Genomic DNA, 24787 nt, shown 5'->3' with positions numbered 1-24787 from the left:
AACCCTTTATTCATTGTAACGTGTACATTCCTCTCACTCGTTGCTTGACCCATCAAACTACAGATTCATCAAAAATATCCTGAGCTTTTTTATATGTAGAGAGCGGTAAAAAAGTCACAAATACGCACACAGAGGGCCTTTTGACAAATGTTAACTACATCAAAATCGAAACAAAGAAAATAATAACATACCTTCCTCCTACTGCAAAGTCACTGATGGCATAGTAATATGACTTTAGAACTTTGGGATCGCCAAATATCTCATCACCAAATGTATTAATCCGATTCAAAGAAATCCGTAGTGAGGTGGCAGTCACCCATTCCTAGAGAAAATAATGAAACACTACTTTTGTAAAGATATAAATTCAGTTAATTTGAGGTCGCGATAAACGAAATATTACAATTGTCTACATTTTTTTTCATTTTTTTTTATAGAGTCTCGTTTAAGATGACGCTTTAGATTTTAAATATTCATGGCAATGAAATACACTAACCTAGTGACGAATTCATAGAAGCCAAGCAATATTTTTTACTTCTTAATCGATTACGTGGTATTTAAATTACTAGAATAATAAATATTCTCAACTGAAGAAATTATAAACGTGTAAACGTGCGTGATAGTTTCTTGAAGTTTAACATTGATAACTTGAATAGTTAGTTAAAGGATTAAATTTTTATATACTATTTTCGATATCAAAAAATATGCATCATACACATATGATAATCTATTTACAAAAACCCTGATATACCTATTTGAGGCTTTATATTTAAGGTAACCCCTCAGAAAAATTTAGTCAATTTTATATCGCCATCTGTCGACAGCAACTGTAAGCTACTAACAGTTTTTGTTTCATTAACGACTTATATTCATTTAGTGCTCACAAACGTTCATTCTATCTTAGAAAAATAAGATATATTTTTTAATTATCTGGCTACAGTTTACTCAGAAGGAAACTTAAGATTCTTTAGCGAAAATGTAAGTGTACATATGCAAATACTTATAAAAAAAAAATAAAACACCTAGAAAAGTGGAACATTTTACTATAGTGTTAATATTACTGAAAAATGCCTTAAGTACCTAAAAATTTCACAACCAATAATTTATGTTTAAGATAAAAAAAACACTTTAATTCTACGTTTGAAAAAATACGTTACTTCAATTATATTTAAATTACCCAGATACACGTATTTGTATCTAATGTATGTGTGGTACGCATCATAATAATGATGATGATAAAATCTTTATATATTGTAACCGAGACGACTCGAAAGCGACATATGAACTAAGTATAGTAGAAGTGATATGATATCGTACACGCTAAATGTAATGCTCTCCTATGTCATGAGCTCCATATCAGACTTCATATGGAGCAAAATTATGCTTTAAATTATTAATTATTTCCATAAGTCAGTTTTTAAACAAATTATTATTTGGACATTACATAATAATTCATAATTTTTTGTTATAATTTAACATTGCAATAAAGTTAAGAAGATAATTATCAAATATATAAATTAACTTTTCACTTACCTGTAAAGTTGGACTATTTTCAAAATAGTAAGCACTGGGTCTTCCTTCCAAAGTGCTAAATGCTACATTTCCTCCTGTAAGCGGCGATATATCACTAAATTCGGATGTGCACAAAGCCCTCGTCTCTTCATCCCTGCTGACATACGAGCTGTCGGGTAGATTGTATGTTTCCCTACAGGTAGCGCTGTAATACTGATAAGGAATCCATTGTGTATCTTCACTTGTTCGTTTGTAAATAGCAAAACTCTCAGGCCTGCTGGTATGAAACTTTAGACGTACGTATGTGATGTCAAATGCTTTACCTAAGTCATGTACCAAAATATTACGCATTCGTCATTTTTATTTCGAAGAAAATATTAATAATGTTGATAAAATGTCAAAATCACATTTTTTTTAAATTAATATCTTTCGATACACAATCGTAATTTTTTAGATTAAATACGATGATAAATTTACAGGAAATAGTATAAAAATTGAGTTAGAGATTTTACAAGGTAATTCCTTTTTCCAACGAATTCAACATTATAATTTCCTCGTTATGTGATATTTAAACAAAAGAAAGTTTGCATTATACTGGCATTTATAATAAATTAAATAAATATTATATTTTTAATTCAACTCCTTTGAAATGTTTATTTTCTAAAAACTAACCATAAAAAAATCATTTAACGGAACTTGTATTTATCTTTATTACACAATGTAGCATCTTCAAATAGGATCCTTAAATAGAGGTGGCAGAACATTTTATTGGGGGGGGGGAGTATCGAAGTGTGAGAGGTATATCTCATTTGCCACGTTAACCACGATCGCTTGATTTAAAACTAAAACAGCAACTTTTTGTAATAGTTATAAAGAAAAATATTCCCCTTCCAAAGAAGCACTTCGCTAATGGGTACAAATTAGAAGGAAGACTTGCCTTCCCTGGTTCTACTGCCCCTGTCTTTAATGTTTGTTTGTTTTTTAATAATACACTTACCGAAACTTCAATTGTAGTAACAGTAAAGATAACAAAATACCTTAAGGCATCAGATGGTAATATAAAACAGTTCTAACTATTTCCCTCTTATCTGGTAAGCTGTTACATTTCACGTAATTATTTTTCTGTAATAAATCTACACATATAAAGCAAAAGGCATCTGTGTTTGTCCACCTTTTTTTGTTTAATCTAACTACTACTAAGGTTGCTGAACCAATCTCAACCAAACTTTGTCGGGTGATAGTTTGGAACGAGGGACTTGTTAATGGGAGGTTCACAACCTCTCCACCCTATTATTGACGTTGTTGAGCATTTGTTATCTTTGACGTAAGCTAAAGTTAACTATATTCAAACGTAGCACCAAGTTATTACACTAAACAAATATAAAAACTATTAAATTTCCCGTCCCTCGGTGGGACAGCGGTAAGTCTTCGGATTTACAGCGTTAAAATCAGGAGTTCGATTCCTTTCGGTGAAACAGCAGATAGTTCGTTGTGGGTTTGCTATAAGAAACCTACACACACACACACATTTTCTGCAACACAACATATAGTGCATTGAGAGGGCACACAAACGTTTTGCATATGTCGGAGAGTGTGGTAGCACTCTCTTTGGAGGAATGAAAAAACAAAAAGCCAGTATTGCAATAATATATAATCTCAGATTAAGTTCATATGACAACAGCCACTATAACACTAATACGAATAGCCGTTGAAGTTATATCCACTTCCTACTTTGACCCATGACCTTATAACTTCTTACCATAAGACACTTCTACGGCCGATGACCGTCAATTAATTAATAGCCTGACACAATGTGGAAAGCGATTAAGAGGTATATGTTTGGAGTGGGTAACAGAAGTTACCCCTACCACCACTACCTTTCTGCTACCTCTTCGTACAAAGTCACCCTGACCAAACAGTGTACATGTTTTAAGTGTTTATATACCGAATTCCTATAGTTTATCCAGAACTTTTGGTCAGTTAATAATGAATACTATTATAATATGTTACGTTAAAAATACATGTTTTAAGTGTTTATATACCGAATTCCTATAGTTTATCCAGAACTTTTGGTCAGTTAATAATGAATACTATTATAATATGTTACGTTAAAAATAAAATGTGTGAAAGTTAGGGTTTTTATGTAGTTTATAGCATCCATCTGCACCCACATTTTTTTTTTTAATTTCATAACGTCAACGAAGGACGAGCACCTCAGCTTGTAACTTATAGTGTTTAATTTAAAACCCTTATAATAAATTTCGAGTACCTTACTGTTAGATTATTATAAAATCATAACGCTATTATATATTATTGAAACTATACGGTGAATGACATTTTTATTCAAGAATTGAATATCTAAAGCTGTCATTCTTTTAGCAACACAAACAAAAACATTTATGAACAGCAGAGACACGTGTATAAAGCGCTTTCTGTTTTATTCTAAGCTTTTTAAACTTAAAAAAGCGTAAACCTTGCAATTAAATGTGTGAACACTTAAGAATCAGGTATATTTTAATAAAGTGTAAATACACATTTAACATTAAACTAACACCGTAATAATAAAACTGAAGTTGTTTTTGCTATCCTTTAGTTGTTAGAGTAATATGTACGTCAAATCAGTATAACTCAACAAACAAACTAACCAATGCTTTAAACTATAATGTATAGAGGACGGCACTAAGTACTCAACGCAAAATATACCTAAAATATAACGACCCATTCAATAAAAATGAATTTATACTGAATTATTAACATGTATAAAAAATCGACTGTAGAGTAGTGTCAAACACTAAGTTTTATTAAGTTTTGAAAAATTCTGTGCAAAACAACTAATGATGAGAAAGAAATTTCTTCAACAAATTTAGCGCGAGAACTTTACAAATTTGTATTATTTAGTTGGCATAGTTACATACGAAAGTGTTCTTACGTCATAGAATATAATTACACTTTCAGCCTACAAACTTATTTCTTTCAGTTTCAATGCTACGAATTCATAGAAAGTAAAGCAATGCATCAAGTATTACAAAACGTAAACAAGAAACAAATTCAGAAGATTATGGTAACGTCTCAGAACATCGCTGTGTACTGACTTAAGGCAACACCACCACCTCCAAATTAGGGTAGGGCAGTCCCATACTAACTTTCCATCTTGGGTACATCGATCTACTAGTGTTCTTAACAGAAACAGACGAACCCGATCGTTCACTCTAACAAATACACATTGAAATGTTGGATTTGTTTTAATTCACTTTTGTACCACAAATTCCGCCCCACAGTAAAGTTTGTTTCTTAAACCTTTAAAATTTAATATACACGAAGAAAATCTGGCAAAATAGAAAAAAAAAATATTACACAAGTATCAATTAGTGTTGCTTTATACACTGCAGAGTAAATAATGTTTTAGATCTTAGGGCATTCTCAGTTTAATTTTTATCCTTTATCACGAAATACCAGAAACGGTTTATTGCTTCATAATGATTAAAACAACATTTGTAGTTCATCTAAACAAGTCATTTGAATTGTTACCACAATCAAACAGTTTACGATATTTACAAGATAAATAACTACCTATAAACTATAGCAAAAACATGGCAATTTACTCGTGTCTCCACGATTAATTACACAATTGTACCAAAGGACTTCTGAAAAAAAAGACAATGATTTTAGTAGCTATAGTAAACAACTATCATTTTTCACTCCAGATGCGATAAATCCACTAAGAAGGAAAAGAAATCAGGTTAACTTTGCACAGCTGTAGTGGTTTAATTACAATTTTATTACCACCCTACGCTTAAACCATTAACAGAACAAGTTAATGTTTTACTCTAAGAGACATGTAAACCAGAAAGTCCTTAAAAAACTGCAAAAGAAAAACGTTTTTATCCTTGTCACTTTGTTTCGTTTGGTTTGTTTTGAATTTTGCGCAAAGCGACACGAGGGCTATCTGCGCTAGTCGTTCCTAATTTAGCAGTGTAAGACTAGAGAGAAAGCAGCTAGTAATCACCACCTACCGCTAACTCTTGAACTACTCTTTTACCAATGAATAGTAGGATTGGCCGTCTCATTATAACACTCCCACAGCTGAAAGGGCGAGCATGTTTGGTATGACGGGAATTCGAACCCACGACCCATTAGATTACGAGTCACGTGCTTTATCCACATGGCCATGCTAGGCCTTCCTCCTCACTTATGGCAACATTATTATATATTTTTCTCAGTATACAGCATTAGACTCGGATGTTTTATGTAAGTGTTTACATTACCGTATTTCGGGTGTTACTGGTTGCACATTTGTCTTAACGCTTGAGCTTTAAAATTCGTTGTCAAAATATAAATTTTATATCTGATGTTTACATAAGGAAATCGCGTAAAGTTAGAAGCCAATGTACGATCTCTAGTCATAATGACAAAAGGAAACTGATGTTATAAAGTTAAAACAGCCCCGGTGGCGCAGCAATAACTTAGAGGGCTTATATCGCTAATGTTGAAGCTTCGATCCCTGTAGTGGTTGTAGATTGACTAGAATATTGTACCGTTTTGCGCTTAAACGGAACATGCGCAAAAAATAAAGTATAATTAAAACACACCTTCCTTCGCATACTGCTACAGAATATTAACAATATGTTTGAACAAGGAAATATTACTGAATTAGCTGTACCAAATAACGTTCAGTTTATAGTTAACTTTCTCTGTTTCATCAAATAAAGAAATGCAGTGAATGTTAGCAAAGCACTTGTACAACTAAGACATCTAAAACATTTGAATCATGACCAAAGAAAAAAAACACGTACAATTTTAGGCAAGATTCAAAAATCAAGCGAAAAATACGTTATTTCATAAGGCCTAGCACGACCCAGTGGTTAGTGTATCCTAGTGCAGGTCCATTACTACGAAAAAGCAAAATCAAGCTCAACACTTTGGACCAGTACGTGTTTGTCATAAGAATAACGATCATTATTCGATCAGATCAGCCCAAGAGTTGGCGGTGGGTAGTGGTGGTTAGTAGCCTTGCCTCTAATCAGTCTCTTAAAAAAAAAGAAAAAAAAGGTCAGGGAATAGTCCTGGCGAAGCTTTGCGCGAAATTAACAAAGAATACATCAAGATCACCTATACGAACGTGTTCTAAACCAGTGCTTCTCAGCCTTTTCCACTACCATTCACCCCCTACAAGTCTTTCACAACAGTTCACTCACCAGAGTTCGAATTGTTTGTTGTTCTTTTTTGGAATTTCGCACAAAGCTACTCGAGGGCTATCTGTGCTAGCCGTCCCTAATTTAGCAGTGTAAGACTAGAGGAAAGGCAGCTAGTCATCACCACCCACCGCCAACTCTTGGGCTACTCTTTTACCAACGAATAATGGGATTGACCGTAACATTATAACGCCCCCACGGCTGGGAGGGCGAGCATGTTTGGCGCGAACCCGCGACCCTCGGATTACGAGTCGCACGCCTTACGCGCTAGGCCATGCCAGGCCCAGAGTTCGAAAGAAGACACAAAAATATTAAATTGAAATACAAAAGTCTTTATTATGAATTAAATATACATGAAACAACAACTAGAATTAATATAATAAAAATAGATAAATGTATTTATCAACCTGCAACCACAATAAATAATATAAAACTAATGACTTTTTTTTTTGCTCTAGAAAATGTTGTATAGTTGATAATACACATTAACCAGTGAGTGAACCATTCAAACATTTGAGTCTAAAACGTACAGCTAGTACTCACCCACTGCCTCTAAAACCAACAAGTAAAGAGAAAATCGCGTTAAGACTACCATACCTATTGTGATCATATCTTTATTGTACATAATTACTGGTCACCGCACAACGATTCTATAAAAGGGGAACAAAAACCTAATAAGATCCAAAGACATACCCACCTAGTAAATATTCACTCAATAACACATACGTTGTCCCATTTCTCATCTGATTTTGACAATTTAGAAAACTGTAAAAGTGTTTGTCTGGTGAATGGAGGAAAGGATTGCGCCCCCATGCTCCCCACAACTTTGCATACGACACTATATATATACTACCCTTAAAATACAACGAAAGCAGATAGCGATAAACAAACGTCATGACATTGTCCAACAATTATCACGATTATTATACTGTTGGTAAAGCTCAAAGCTGTGAAATATTTCACAGTTTTAGTCATATCTGTCTTTTTGTTTCAGTTGTTGTCCACACAGATTGACTTGTCGAACAATTATTGCCTAAATACAAGACAGTTTCAAGTGCAGGATAATGATTTGTTAATCCATGAGTATTAGCAAGTCTTAACGATGTCATACCCTTTATTTTCTCATGGGTAATGACTTGTATTATGTGAGAAAGTTTTATGCATTCGTTATGTCGGAACTATACGACTTCTCCAATATCGGCTTAAAAACACTCTTGCTCCGTTTCGCTGTTTTAGTGCAGCGGATTTCGAACTCAACCACACAGTAAGCTATGATTCCTCTTCCTTTCCGTAATTATGTAACCCTTTCCACGTACAACTTACCAAGCACGATCAATACACGAATATTTACCAAAAAGGTTCAAACCACGAACAGATTATCAGCTCTCAACCTTTCACCAATGAGCCGAGCCAGCAGGTTGTTCTATTCGCACACACACACAAATAATAATACGGATAACAACAACAACTAAAGTTATACTGATAAGTGTGGATTAACTTATACGTCTGGCCTTCTCAACAACTAAAGTTATACTGATAAGTGTGGATTAACTTATACGTCTGGCCTTCTCAACAGTAATATCTTCTAAGTAATACATTACCACGACACAAAACAATGTTTGTTCTTAAGGTCTGAAGACGTTGTTTTATAATTATCTTTGTCTCGGGCACCAACATGTTTTAAACCTTTACAAAATGATTTATAGGCTGTGTAAGAGAGTAGCAAACAACTTTTATAAAAACGATATCACTTCAACATGATTATATTTCTGAAAAGAATCGTGAGGTTGAATTTCAAAACGCAAGTTTATATGAATGTAGTTGAGTTGGTGATAAGAGTTGACTTCAGTCACGCACCACCTTACTAATGGAATTAATGGACTTCTCCCACGTGCATATATTTTGTAAGTTGCTAAAACTCTACAAGCAAATTAAATTTACAAATGTAAGCTTTATTTACTACGTAAAATAAGACACGTCGACAAACATTGTTACGTAATAGCGTATTTCACGTTTGTAACTTATTGGTTACAATGCTCAAAATATTTACATCAATTTTTTAGTGAAATTATATTTATGAAAATTATCTAGCGATGTTAGCGTATGACATTAACTTATGGCTACCCTAAGCTGTCCGAACTTCTTGAGATAATATTGGCTGTATGCTAGAATATTACAAAACTGTACCGACAATCTGATGACCATCGTTAGAGTTTTTGTTTCTTTCTTGTGTTGTTTTATAACTAATCACACAGTACTCTCTTTATTAATGTTCAAGTTAAGTTCAGTCACTTATCTATTGTTATTTTATCTTCGACCAGAAGCTTTGAACAATTTATAAATATATCTATGTTTTACGATAGGAAATTAAAAGTTTATTTTATTACTTAACATTTCTGGAACACTTTTTTTTTTTTTAATTTCGCGCAAAACTACACGAGGGCTATCTGCGCGAGCTGTCCCTAATTTAGTAGTGTAAGACTAGGCAGCTAGTCATCACCACCCACCGTCAATTCTTGGGCTACTCTTACCAACGAATAGTGGGATTGACCGTCACATTATAACGCCCCCACGACTGAAAGGGCGAGCATGTTTGGTGTGACGGGGATTCGAACCCGTAACCCTCAGATTACGAATCGAACGCCTTAACCCACTTGACCACGCCAGGCCTTCTGGAACACTGAACCTAGTATTTCAGAAGTTTTGTTTCAATTATTATATTTCCATTTAAAACTGGAGTTGTCTTCCTTAATGTCAAGATTAAATAAATTTCTCTTTTCCCGCTCTAAAAGTAAAAAAAGTATTTATTTGGGGAAATATTTTCATATTTTAATTTTTTTTCACCAGCTAGTAAGTTTGAGTCGCTTTCCCGAAGTTACCTACAAAGGTATATAGCAATACAGACATTAGCTTTAATTTACAATCTTGCATTTATTCATACCACACAAGCTTCTGTTATTGGTGGTTTTAGATTATTTTCTTTAATCTTGTCCTGGTTTTAATAAATTATATTATATATTATTCACTAGCACGGTGATCTGAGTGTATGTGAACATTGGATAACATGGTATTGCGCCATCTAGTGACTAGTAGCTCCTCATCTCCACCACCCAAGCAGAAAGCGCATCTTTATTAAACTCAACTGCATTCGTAATCAGGTTTTATTACATTCAGTAACCCAGACTACATACGAGTGAGTTCGTGCCACTATAAAAGTTCGTGTCTTCTACCCCTTGCTAACAACCTACATCGCCTTATTAAACCACTAATTATACGTTAGCATGTGTACATTATCTTAGCTGGTTGACTCTAACGACTTTATTTGGTGAAGTTTTTTTTCTGGCACACACCCAACTCTGACATTTCCAAGTTAAGGTACTAAATGTGAAAATTTGTTTTCACCACAAAGCTATGTGGCAACATAAGTTACCTGTCCACGTGGTATTTTTAACATTTAAAGTCCTTAAACTTACCGCTAAGCCACCTATAGGTCAAAATAAAAACTACTTTTAATATCTTTAATGAAAATGAACATTTCAGTTTACTTCCAACATTACAGTCTATAGTCTGAGCAGCTATGAATTGTAGATGCAGTAACTTTCTTCGAGTCCGACACAACTATATCAGTATTAACAACTAAAGCAGTTGAAATAGAAATTAACACTACGTTTTCATGAACTAAATATCTACATAAGTAATAAAAAACAAAAAACTAGGCTGTAGGGTTCATAAGGGCTGCTGTTCTAGAAACGTACTGAAACAATTGGTGACATTGTGAACTATATAGTATTCACATACATTAAACAATTATTATACGCTTCCAGCTTCACTGGATGGTATAACTTACCAACGAACGCTTATCAACCGACATATCAGCTCATAAAATGGCTCCGAGTTTCTTTTTCAAGTTCAAATTTTTAGCTCATAGCTACGTCATTTCTCGACTGACTTGAGATCTAATTAAAGTTTTGTACTCAAGAAGTTAAACCCCCTTCGTCTGATGTATTTTGTCACGTCAAGGACTTATATATCAATTTACTCTAACCTTGCCTAAAATAATTTCAATTTGAGAGTATGCTAGTAAATATCTTGATGAGTGCTAACATCAGATCTGGTATGCAAGCACCCTAGGCTTGATATTGCTGGAGCACAAAAATATAGCTATAAAACAAAAAACTTGTATTAATTTACTCTAATCCTGCCTGAAAGAATTTCAATTGCCGTGGCCATTGAGGATTCCCTTTTGTTCTCCAATGAAATGCTCAAGTACAAAGCTTGTATACTACTGGTTTCTACACCTTTTCTATTAAGACAGTTCAGAATAGGGTTAACAGGTTTATTTGTAATTTCCTATACAATAGAAGTAGTTTTAACGTACGTATAAAACCTTTTGAGTCGTAACCTTTCTTTTCTTCCAAACAATTACTGGTTATTAAATGCGTGCTATATCATCATGTTTCGCGACAACATTGAACGAGATGGGATTAAACTAGAACAATATTTTCTAACATTACAATGAGTTATCAAAGCTATATTCTTCCTGCGAAGGTTCTACGCATTTTTATGTATGCGCATGCTTACATAACACTCTCGAAGTCAACTCGCTAGTGTTTCCAAGACTCTGTGAAACATCTGTCATTAACAGAGATAAAGCAATGCCACATGAAAAATTTGTAGAAATCAAAATTCTAGCTGAGGAAAATTATTCCCTTTGGTAGTTTGAGGCGAAATTTCGTGTTTCAAAAGGGTCAGTAAACTAATAATGCTGACAATAGAAGGGGTTGAGGTAGAAACCACAACCACCTCAAAAGTGATGTTCAGTAACTGGTGGCATGCTGTTTACGTGATACACGATAAACCAATAGAGATCTTGATAATGACTAAGGTGTAAGTACATGTGTGAATGATACTTATATAACAATACGATACATTGGCCTCAGTAAATGTAAAGTTGTCCAAAAACTACTGCTTGTTGGAGGTAATCTGACCAACAGGTTGAAATTGTTTACGTTAAACGTCTGGATATTTTTTATTCACTCGTCTAGCCTTTGGGTACTTTTTGTCCTTAATGTACCCACGTCTAATTACACAGGCCTGCAAACTTAAACTCCAGAGAAGTTAGTTTGGTTTTAATAACGGATTTTAGCTGAGCATATTTCAAAAATAAGATTCTTTTTCTGTCCCGTAAGAATTTCTTTATAAATCGAGAAGTAAAACAAGCAAACTAAGTCGTATTCACATCAAATTTACGAAATATTTATCATAAATACAACAACTTATGTTTGGGTTATTTACACAACCTCTTGTTGTCATAACAAAATAATAAATAATACTGAAAAGAAAAAAATCAAAATGCGCGCACAAACAAATACTATCCAGAAATGACACGCCATGCGACCTGTTAACCGTTAAAATACTTGGAAAGCGTTTCTCGTGTATCCAAGAACAATCGATATGGCTCTCACATCGCGATTGGTTTAGAGAAAATATATAGCCAGCGGTTGTCAACATTTTAAGTATAACAAAATATGACCAGTTTTCAATAAAAACTTGTGTGAAAGTAAATATGACGTTTTGTGAAAATCTGTACGAGACAGAGAAAAATGGATATCGTTTTGGGATTCAGGAATTACTGGAAGATATGTAAACATTTCAAAACAATAAAACCATCCCAGGACTTGACCTATTCTCATTGTTATTTAGTATTACTTCTTGTTTAATATAACTCGGTATGTTTTAATCCTTAATATCACATTAATTAGTTTCTCGTTCTGATTACATTTGAATATTTATTTAATATTTCTGAAAAGTGAAAGATTAAACAAAGAAACATGACAACAATAAACAGTTTAAACATATGCTGACAACAATAAACAGTTTAAACATATGCTTTTCTTACTCACATACATTACATGGCTAAAAGTATATGGAAACCTCTTCTAATTAGTGGGTTCGGCTCTTTCAGCCACCATCCACTGCTAACAGGTGCATAAAATCAAGCATACAGCCATGCAATCTCCATAGACAGCCACTGACAGTAGAAAGGGTCGTACTGAAGATATCAACGTGGCACTGTTATAGGATTTCACCCTTCCAAGAAGTCAGTTCGTCAAATTTCTTCTCTGCTAGAGCTGCCCCGGTCAACTGTAAATGCTACTATTGTTAAGTGGAAACGTCTAGGAGCAACAACAGCTCAGTCACGAAACGACGGGCCACACATGCTCACAGAACGGGACCGCCGAGTGCTGAAGGCGTGGTGCGTAAAAATCATTTGTCCACAGTTGCAACACTGCCTCTGAAAGCAACTACCGAGTTCAAACTGCCTCTGAAAGCATGTTTTAACTGAGCAGCACAAGCCTAAAATGTTTTTCGTCAGCCACGGCCTAAGCTTCACTGAGCAGCCACACAAATAGATCTCCATGTTTTACATGACTGAGCAGCCACACACAAGCCTAAGATCTCCATGCTTAATGCCAAGCATTGACTGGAGTGGTGTAAAGCAAACCGTCATTGGAATCTGAAGTAGTGGAAACACGTTCTGTGAAGTGATGGATCATACTTCATCATCTAGCAGTCTAACGGACAAATCTCTGTTTGGCGAATAACGCTATCTGTCTGAATGCATAATGTCAACTGTAAAGTTTGGTGGAGGAGGAGTAATGGTCTGGAGCTGTTTTTCTTAGTTTGGGCTAGGCTCTTTAGTTCCAATGAAGGGACATCTTAATGCCACAGCATACAGTGACATTCTAGAGAATTGTGTGCTTCCAACTTTGTGGTAACACTTTGGAGAAGGACCTTTTTTGTTTCAGCATGAAAATGCCTCCATGAACAAAGTGAGGTCTATAAAGACATGGTTTGCCGAGGTTGATGTGGAAGCACTTGACTGGCCTGCACAGAGCCCTGATCTCTACCCCATCGAATATCTTTGGGATGAATAGGAACACCAACTGCGAGAAGGCCAGACCTCACTAATGCACTTGTGGCTGAATAGAAATGAATCCTTGGAGCCATGTTCCAAACGCTCATGAAAAGCCTTCCCAGAAGAATGGAGGCTGTTATAGTAGCAAAGGGGAATCAACTCCACATTAATGCCCATGGTTTTGGAATGCAATGTTCAACAAGTACATATGGGTGTGATGGTCGGGTGTCCAAATACTTTGGGCCATGTAGTGTACCTTCTGTAAGATAAAACTGGTTAGTCAGTAAAGGTTCGAGTATATAGCACCATAAATTGGTGCAGAAAGTATTCCTCTCTTGTAATGAGAAAGAACTAAAAAGTAAAGGCGTTTTCTTTCACGAGTGAGCTCCGAGCTTTCTAAGCTCGTTAAATGTAAATCTCGAAGTTTGTTTGCTTTTTAAAATTTTGTACAAAACTACACGAGGTCTATCTGCGCTAGCCGTCCCTAATTTAGCAGTGTAAGACTAGAGGGAAGGCAACTAGTGATCACCACCTACCGCAACCTCTTGGACTACTCTTTTACCAACGAATAGTGGGATTAACCGTACTTTATACGCCCCCACAGCTGAAAGGGCGAGCATGTTTGGTGGAACGGAGATTCGAACCCGCGACCCTCGGATTACGAGTCGAGTGTTTTAACCATCGGGTCATGCCAAAACCACCTCAAAGTTAAACATGTACGTCAGACAGACAACCATTTACTTCTCCGATATTAATGTGGGAGAAATTCGGCTAATGATATAATGCCATAAGAAGTGGCTGACTGACAAACGTCTGTTAAAAATAATCAAGGTGGGGTTTCTTAAACCAACATCGCAAAAACAACTGGTGATAACAACACCAGTAAACCTTCATCGATCAATGTTGTTATTAAAATCCAAAACATTTTTATTCGAATGGCGACGGAACAAACAAGGTGACGAAAAAGTCTGAACCTATGATATTTCCAAGTCGTGATTGTATTTCACCAACTCACCCTTTTTATTGTTGTTACAATAATTAACTGGAATGTTAACAGTAACATAACTGCAAAAGATGCCTCCCTCGAAAATGAAGGGGCTTACTTAGCCATTGAGTATTATTAAACTTTCAAGAGCATAATGAAGTGTCCCGATATCACCGGGCGCATTTCGAGCAACTGTTAGAACAGACAAGCATAGTAGTATACGATTTCTATATTTAAAAATATAATCATTTGTAGTAAAAGACGTCGGAAGACTCTCGGTCATGCGCATTTGAAGGGTCGTAGTTCTCTTAACTTAATAGAAAAAAAAAGGCGTTCATCAAAAACTAACAAAGATTTTTGTAATCAACGGCAGGTGTTCAGTGTTACACGTGCACTGTTGAAAGCACACATAATCCTTTTTCAGTTACTACATTTGCAAGGTGGCGTCTCCAGTTATTTTCTAATTACGTTTAAAGACCAAAATTATTTATTTACCGCAAATCTATTTGTTACGCATAGATAATCAAGTGTTCAATATATTTTATGCTTTAGTATTGGATTCTCTAGAGGTCAGCACCACTGTGTGTGTGTGTGTGTGTTTGTATAATGTTCTCCGTATCTGCAAATGATCTAAGTAAAATTGATAACTATACTTGCCTAGCTTAATCTGGTTTATATCATAACAGATGTTCGTGAATACTAAAGACACACACATCTAGAACTCTACTATGTCGTTTCACAGTGGACTTGATGATCTTTGGAATTGGCCAAAAAATCTTTATGGCAATGAATATGGAAAACGTGTTACGGTTGACATATTATATTCTCCATTGTTTTCTATCGTGAGATCTTACAATTACTTTATACTACTCCACTAGGCGCAACACGTGACTTTAAATCGATTGCCTTTTGTTTTACAAAGATATTCAGAAATACCTTTATGTATAAAACCACAACAAACATTAATAGGAAGCAACAAATATAAAGTAATTGTCACCTTCCATGGTTGCCTTCTTTCACATCATGTGTTTGTAGATCACACTTCCAGGGTAATACGTTTTTTTTAACCGAACACCAGGTGCTCCTTCCTTGCTTATATAATATTTTAGCTTAATATTCCTAACAAATCGTTCAGTGTGAATACCTTTTACTGGCGAACATGATTACAAAGAACGCAGTATTTTAAGATACAATAGCCCTGACATTCTTACTGCCCTACAATGGATATAGTTAAATAATAATCCCGAGTTCTCATATATCGGTTATGCATCTTACCTATTCAATCAAGTCTTAAACGTAAGTTAAATATTAGCAAAAAACTTGTTCTCATCAGACATTGTAAACCTTGAAAAAACTACTAATTATCGTTTGTGTCCTCTTATCAGCAAAACTACAGAAAATACACAAACAGGAATTTCTTCCCAACCTTCTTTACTTCACATATTACAGAATAAAGAAGAAGAAAAACTGTTGCTATGCGACAATACCCTTCTATGTGGTCTTCAAAATGATGCACATACTTCTGACAAGCACAAAGAGCGCCTTCAGTTAAAAAGAACAAACTTAATTAACCCGTGAGCACAATATCGGAGATGTACGTGTAGAGTTACTCTGTGTTTCGTCAAATGACACCTATAGGGGCAGACTTCCATATTCAGAAAGAATTTTTTTCAGTAAAATCGTTTGTTTATTTACGAATTTACGCACAAAACTACATAAAGGTTATTTGCACATAATCGTCTTTAATTCAGAACTGATAAAAACAGCTAACGGTGCACAGTGCCAATTATGGGCTACTGTTGTCTATACAAATAATGAGGTTTGACCATCACTCCTAGTACAGACATGGCCCCTTGAATGGAGTGCGTTCTTCCAGTAGAGGGCAATCAACCCGAAGGCTAAGCGCTAAAACATGTCCAGTCCCTTCAGTTAAGATATTTTCGTTATTGATCCAGAAAGACAAATATAATTAACACTGAAAGCTAAAAGAATACGTTATTAATTACAATTGAATCATGTATTAAATTCAGGTCATTTTTGAGACAAAATATAAAATGAATTAATCTGTTCAACAAAAAAAAAAAATTTTCTGCAACGTTGTGGAAACCACACAACTTATTTTGACTTGATTTCGCTGCCTATGTGTGTTGTAAACTATTTAATCTTCCAGCTCAATTCTGGCGAGCGCCATTACCACAGGAAACTTTCCACCCTATACTAACAAGGTCGTTTCTATAACCCGAAGAGAACTTGAGATACATTGCTTACAAAGCTAACACAAAAGGCCTTGAAACGTTTGTATAATACTTTTTTTTTTTTTTTCAATTTACAAGAACATTTGAAGTTATTAACATTACCGAGTTAAAAACCGAAAAGGTGTAGTGAATCAATGACGGGAATGTATAAAACAAATGCATGAAGTTTATCTGAATATTATATCGGTTTTACTGTTTCGCTAACTTCCTACATTTACTACTGAGACATTGTATCTTTTGTACTGCATCTAAACTTGCATCGCGTATAAACGTTTGGCTATCGTGGAGTCAAGCGTTGTTCCAATATCGAACAAAAGACCTCACGAGTAGCGATGACATATGAAATATAGATTAAAACTATTTTTACCCACCCTAATTTTAAATTCGTAATGGACTACTTGAAAAAACTGTATGAAAATAAAAAACAGAACTCTAACGTAGTATTTATCAGGAGTATTTAGCCTACTAACTTATGTTTTATTGGAAATAATTAAGAAATATTCATCGACAAGGAAACAAAACTGTTATTTCGGAAGCATTACATGTGACACTATGAACGACGATACACACAAGAGGGCGAGTAGTATACATTAAGTATGTTTACCATCTGGAAAGTAGTCCCCATTGTAGAAAAACTAAATTCACAATTTGTGTGTGGGTGGGGGCTGAGTGTGTGCGTGGGTATACATGAGGGTGGAAGGTTGTTTAGTGTGGCGTTTGTGGTTACGCCGTGTTTGAATATCTTACATAGTCATGACCACTGAGGTAATAAAAAGTGTTTAACTAATCCTTTATTGTAGCTTGTATTATGTGAAACCACATCACAAAGTGAGAACTTACGATAATACTACCGAAATTATAAAATACAGGCGCATACACTTTCACTAGTTTGTAGTCAAGCATGATACTAGAGTCGGTTATATCGTTGGTTAACTTTGAATTATTTGAAAGCCTTATCAGTGAATGTGGTTTGTAGAAAGCCCAAACAAACGGAAATCCGGAAACGACCGAATGATATTACATGTTCCACATCCTCTATACAAAGCATTATTGGATCCATGCAAGTCCGTGCATGTGTATAACTAGATGAAAACAAAAATGTGCTACATTTCTTAAAATATTTATGAGTAAAAGAAGAAAAAAAACGTAAATAAACAGTGTTTAAACGTTTAAAACAAATTTATCCTACTTTCTCTTTCATGTATGGTATCCAAATGTTCATAAATCATTTTGTTTTATAATCAGCAAACAGAATTCTCTACTGTAACATGTAATGAAGATAAACTAACGTAACTTTCTCATATTCTGACAGCTGTACTCGTCAACCTAAAAGCAACAGTCAAATGTGATGACGAGAAACCCACTAGAAATAAAAATATATTGTTGTTGTTATTGTTGTTGAATTTCGCGCAAAGCTACTCGAGGGCTATCTAAGCTAGCCGTCTCTAGTTTAGCAGTGTAAGACTAGAAGGAAGGCAGCTAGTCATCACCACCCACCGCCAACTCTTTTACCAACAAATAGTGGGATTGACCGTAACATTATAACGCCCCCACGGCTGGGAGGGCGAGCATATTTGGTGACGAGTGTTCGAACCCCGACTCACAGATTGCAACTACCAAGCCATGCCTATTTCGTATGTCCACCGTTGGGAATCGAACACCGAAGTTTAACGTTGTAAGTCTGTAAACATACGTTATTTTCCGTCGCACCAACGACGGGGATTCGAACCCGCGATCCTCGGATTACGAATCGAACGCCTTAATAAAAATGTATTCTTAAGACGGCTGGTATGGGTATTAACAACGTTATTTTAATTAAAGTACAGAACACCGTTTCGGTCATCTTCAGGTTAACAAACGTTATTCTGTACTTTATTTTAATTAAAACTTTAATACTCATTCCAGCCATCTTTAAAACACAATAGTCAAATAATTATTTTATGGTATGCTTTATTTATTTATATAATATGCATTTTCTTGCAAATTCAAACTGAACGTGTTCACAAAGCACTTGGTCAATACGTTGACAACGAATCTGAAATACCAAAATATTTGCAAAGTGTGAAAGTTATCTACACAATATTAATAAATCTGCAATTACTGGCATAAATAATTCTATGGTTTTAAACGAAAAGTATTTGCTTAGTAAAGATTATTGTATAAAAATGATTGCAAAGCACAATTTATTTAATTTATTTTTATTTTATTAATATTGTTAATGTATATGCTTACATAACTAACGGTCTATAACATTCCTCTCGCTAATGTCGTAAGTGTATTAATGAACTTAATATGACACCATCTTGGATGAAAAGCAATTTTCAGTCTATTAGTTAGAATGAATGTCTAAAAATGCTGGCAAACAATGGCAGCTTGGCAAGTTAAATGGTTAAACTGGATAACTGATAAGATTGGCCCGAAAACCATTCATAAAATCAAATGGAATCATGATATAAAGTTATTACCAAATACGAGAACCGTAGACATTATGATATCAAAAACAACATTAAATTTATAATAGCGATTGAACAGGAAGTTGCTTGAAACGTTAATAGAACGTTCGAGCAAAAACCACCTTTAAAAACAGACTTATTCTTGAAACAACACTCACGTAAAATTCCCTTCCAGTAGTCAAAACCACTCATACGTTGATAATAAGCAAATTAAGTGATTTACGATCGTAGACAAAATCAAAAATTGTCCATTTTTTGCATTATTAAGTTTTACAAGTTTACAGCAGAGTCGGCTGGGTGTATCTTGTGCACCAAACTCTAGATAGAAATACTACATGACACTGGAAATGTTTACCACCTATATAAAAATGGATGTTTTTCATTGAAAGTTGATTCACGCGGTTACGAAAATATAATAAATGATGTTCTTATGAGACGCTGGCTATGATGTGTGTTAAACGCGTCTATACATGAAAGCTGACACAAAGCCACCAGATTCTGCAAATAATTACTTTAAATAAAGCTTAGCATCTTTTAAAGTGATACTAGAGATGTATTTGTTTTATTAGAAAAAACTGATTTTATGCTGGGAAAATGTTATTTGCGCTTAGTGAGGGTTGTGTCTTACTTCTAGGCACATATTTGTCTATCGCCGTGCATTAACAAAGCTAACACACAAAATAATTAAAAACCGAGAATTTCAAATATACAAATAAGGGTCGTAAAAAGTAAGCAAACAAGGCTAGATATCTACTACTGATAGTTTACCCAAGCTACAAATCCCCGTTATGACTCCACTACAGAATTAATGCAAGAGATCTCTAACGCAGCGTGGGATTGTACAGGAATCTCGCAAAAATATACTGACGCAGTATTTTTAAATTTAATTCAATCTCTTTACTTCTGTTGGGCTGCAAAATTTTCCAAGTCCTTTGTTTCCTACCATTAAAAAAATCCAGAATTTCTTAAGCGTGTGCGTTGGTTAGAAACTACAACCGGTTTATTTTTTAGCGCATTAATTGGAAACTGTTATGTGAAAAGTTCCATATTTTGCTGTTGCATATTGTTACTCGAGTCCCTATTGTTCACCGTTTATCGAATTTGTGGTTTCTACATGGATTTTCGTATTATTTCCGTTTATAACAATGGATGGCTGTCATAATAGATTTTCTTACTGCTGGTCTTTTGTTACTTTGATATCAGGAATGTATTAAATCTGTTACGATGCAATTTTTGTCTTCAATATATTATTCTTTGCTAACAAGTTTGCATTTTGTTTGTTGTAATTACATACCAGTAAATGTGTTTATTCTTTGTTATACATGTGTTATTCATTTTCAACAAGTTCAATGTAACGGTTGGGTGGGAAAAAAAAGCCATTGCAGTAATAACATGTTGAAAGACATAACATTCAATTGAACGTATACGCACACAAGTAGCTTTAAAATGTATTTTCCATAAATGGATATTTAAAAAAAACCTTCAGAAACAAATTAATAAAAATGTTAATTTGTAAAGGAGGAATAGGAATCATCAAAAAGTGTGGAAACAAGTTGAATTGAAATGCACATATTATGATATACAGTTCCAAACAGAAATACACAGAAAAATCACCCATACTGAATTATACATTTACTGGGACTCAGCACGAGAAACAAAAACTCAACATTTTAAGAAATCAAATAAACACAGCCACAAAACTATGTTCACCTGATAAAATTAACAATGAAACCAGCAAAATAAAACAACACTTCATCAACATCAACAAATTTCTCAAATGTAAAAACCGTTGAAAAATTGTACGCACACACCTAGACCAACAACAAACAAACAATAAATCCCAAGATACAACAAACTACAAAACCTTATACTGCTGGATACCATATGTTCCCAACATCAGCGAAATAATAACCAGTATTTGGGAAAATCTTTTAACAAAACACTACATTCCAGTAAACACCAAATTTATTCATATACCAGGTATAAAACTAAAGTCCATACTATGTAAAAACTACACTGACAAATACAACACCAACATTATTAATAAAATAAAACGCAACAACTGCCATAGCTTCTATATTGGAGACACAAGCAGAAAAATGGAAACCAGATTCAAAGAACACAAAAAACACCACACGTTTTTGAACGATACAAATCAAATAAACACAATATAACCACAAAAAACAACTAGATATTAAGTATGGAAACAAATATAAACAAACGCAAAGTCAAAAGAAGCCCTACTTATACAACTACTAAAACCAAAATTAAACCAATATAAAGGAACACCTTTACACCTATACCAATAACCTAACATTTAACCGCGACGCCACCTACAATCTCATTCACATTTACACTCTCGTCTCTAAAACATACGCCTGGCAACGGTCAGTTGCAAACTCTCTCTCTCTTTGTTCACCTAAAGATGGACTACAAAGGTCGAAACGTTGTTGTTTACTTTATTTTAATAAAAGTATTAATACTCATACCAGCCATACTGAGATGCATTATGTTTTCAAGCTTATAATTAGGAAATCTAATTTTAGAGTACCTAGTTGTAGGCTAGAAAATATAATTTTTGCATTTTGATTCAACTTGTTTCCGTACTTTTTTAACGATCCCCATTCCCACTTTTTTAAATGAACATTTTTTTTTACTAATCTTGTATCTGGTATATATTACAAACCTCTATACGTGAGATCTTAGAATCTATAACAATTCAGAGGCTTATACCAACCGAGTTTCTGGTTGGGTTCGAAATGTTTCAACTAAAGTAATTAGCGATCGCATTGCACTGAATTCAGAAGTGAGGACCTGTGTTAATTCATGTTTATTAAAAAAGGAGATGGATACATAAAATCATAAAACGTATTCATGCTACGTACAATGATAATGTTATCAAATTATGGTCTGTGTTGTGAAACCACAAGTTTAAACCAATACGAATATCCTTAAGCCTGAAATATAGAATAAAATTCCAAGATTCTTTTTTATTCGCTTCTCGTTTAACTCATAATGGACGAACTGAGATAAATTTGTAAAAAAATAACAATAAACATCTATAATTAATGCGATTTTTCATCATAAACTTAGGCCTATATAGTTTTTTCAGCATGTAAATTAACTACAACTTTTATGGAAGTAGATATTATTTTCATGTGAAATTATTGGTTGGATTTTACTAATAATTCAAATCTAACAATTATTTATATTCAAACCGATATTTAATTTACGCGCTAAGAAATTTTTAGATCAGACTCTAATGTTGTGTAACTATCCTATATCAACCCTGACGATGTGTAGGCATTTGTCTCGTCAATCTTTAGATAAATGTCTGGTTTTCTTGAGCCTAGTTAACTTATGGTAAACACAAAAATAACTTTTCTTTATCCATATTCTCCATGTTAAAACAATTTAGTGTCGTATAAAAGGTGAACATTATTTAGTTACCATTACGTTAGTACAATCCTCTTAATGTTGATTTCGATAAATTATGAACGTTATTGCTTGTCACTCCAACTGTTGACGCCAACTGTAAACGTTCTACATTTTAGGTTTCGTAAAAGACCTATTCTAGGAAACCAGAATATAATTTTTAGGAATACATACAACGAAACACACTAAACAAAGTTCCTAAGCTGCGATCATAAACCTGCAGGTGTGAAATACGATTACAATACGAAATGAGAACACAAACTAGTATCGGATTCTAACTATAGTTCAGAATACACTATTAAGAAACATTTTCAAAAATAATTTTTACACCAAAGTCCTAAAAGATATCGTCACTTTTGTAACAATTTGAGAGTTTTCTAAAAATTAACGATATGCTAGTCCGCCATTTAACATAATAAACACAGATTTCATGTGTTTTGCTTCATACTTTAGAAAATGTCGAACGAGGTAATACTTTAAAAGTACTTTGATAGAGAAAGTGATCATTCGTGTACTGGACAACGAAGTTCAACATTTTGGACTCGTGAAGGGAAAAGCATTCTTGTGTGTAGCGCTTAATGTTGTAATGTTAAGAGGAGTTTCTGTTTAGAATACTTTCCCAGACGCCTCAAATTACAAACAGTCCCAAAAGATGTCCCCCGGTGGGAAAATAACATGTATGTTTACAGACTTACAACGTTAAACTTCGGTGTTCGATTCCCAACGGTGGACATACGAAATAGGCATGGCTTGGTAGTTGCAATCTGCGAGTCGGGGTTCGAGCACTCGTCACCAAATATGCGTGCCCTATCAGCCGTGGGAACGTTATAATGTAACGGTCAATCCCACTAGTTGTTGGTAAAAAAACGTAGTCTAAGAGTTGACTAGCCGCCTTCCTTCTAGTCCATCAATTACGGACAACAAGCGCAGATATCCCTCGACAAGCTTTTCAAGATTCAAACCACACATTCAAAAGGTAGCCGTGTTAAGAAAAACAAAATTATTCAAAACATAAAATGAAGCCTAATCTGTTATTCAGCTCATTGCTACCAAATTATACTGATTTCGAAGAGTCTACCCTCTATCAGTAACCCTGGTGAAGGGCAAATCTGAAAACTAAGACTCTAACAGTAGTGAGGTTTATGTATTATATATTTAATGAAAATGTGCGCTTTTAGTATTTTAAACATCTTGTCTGTAAAACAATTTAGAACAAATTGGTATTATTCAAATCGTACAGAAACTCAAGTTTACTGTGATAATTAAAAAAGAAGTAAAGACGAGTAGCGATTCAGTGTCAGGATTTTAAGTACATGAGCTGAGATTCTACTACAGTAGATGTCTGTGATTTCTTAGGAATAAATTTGAACAATAAACGGATAGCACACGATTCCCTTGTTTGAAAATAATATATTCAAAACATTTCAAACGTATGTATAAACGTTTTTTACATTACAGGAAATCACAGTTTTATATAAAACTGAATAATTCCATTTTTCTCGGCAAAAATCCACTCAGGCTGAGTAACTTACTTTAGAATCCAATTGACAAGACAAACTATTTTTCTCTATTTACTATAAAATCTGATATTACTCTGTGGGTTACCACAGTTGAATCTCGAATTTTAAATAATTGCTTCCTTTCGCCAAAGCCCAGAGAGGTGAAATTTCTTTAGAACCTTTGACAACATAAATTATTCTCCTTATCTCTATCAAATTCTGAAACTAATTTCATAATATCGCACGTTAAGGATAATCATTAATACGTCAGTTAATTTTACGTTTTCTAATTATTATTATTTTTTATTTCTGACTGAATTTCACTTAACTTACACTCGTTTGGTCACCTTGCCGAACTGAGACCTAGAATGTTTTACAAACTATGAGACGCTATTATGTAACAATACTCTCATAATGAGAAAAAAGCAAGAAGCTTCTAGAAAAATGACGTCATAAGTACTACAACAATTGAACTATGCGTGCAGTATACGACTCTTACAGAGTCACATAACGAAATTTGTCATCTGTGTAAACCAAGTA

The 24787-nt window shown here is 34.3% G+C and overlaps 1 protein-coding gene across 1 annotated transcript in view; it reads right to left on the bottom strand.

The window, feature by feature from the left end:
* Nucleotides 1-24787, bottom strand: part of LOC143230731 (laminin subunit gamma-1-like) — a 96328-nt gene that overhangs the window by 56641 nt on the left and 14900 nt on the right. The window contains exons 2-3 of the mRNA XM_076464801.1: nucleotides 1531-1832; nucleotides 192-322 (exon numbers count right to left, since the gene is read on the bottom strand). Coding sequence (XP_076320916.1) covers nucleotides 192-322; nucleotides 1531-1832 — 433 coding nt within the window. The remainder of the gene's footprint in view (nucleotides 1-191; nucleotides 323-1530; nucleotides 1833-24787) is intronic.

The sequence above is a fragment of the Tachypleus tridentatus genome, chromosome 10 (assembly GCF_004210375.1).
Source record: "Tachypleus tridentatus isolate NWPU-2018 chromosome 10, ASM421037v1, whole genome shotgun sequence".
NCBI classification, from domain to species: domain Eukaryota; kingdom Metazoa; phylum Arthropoda; class Merostomata; order Xiphosura; family Limulidae; genus Tachypleus; species Tachypleus tridentatus.
This window is presented reverse-complemented; position numbering and strand designations above follow the sequence as displayed.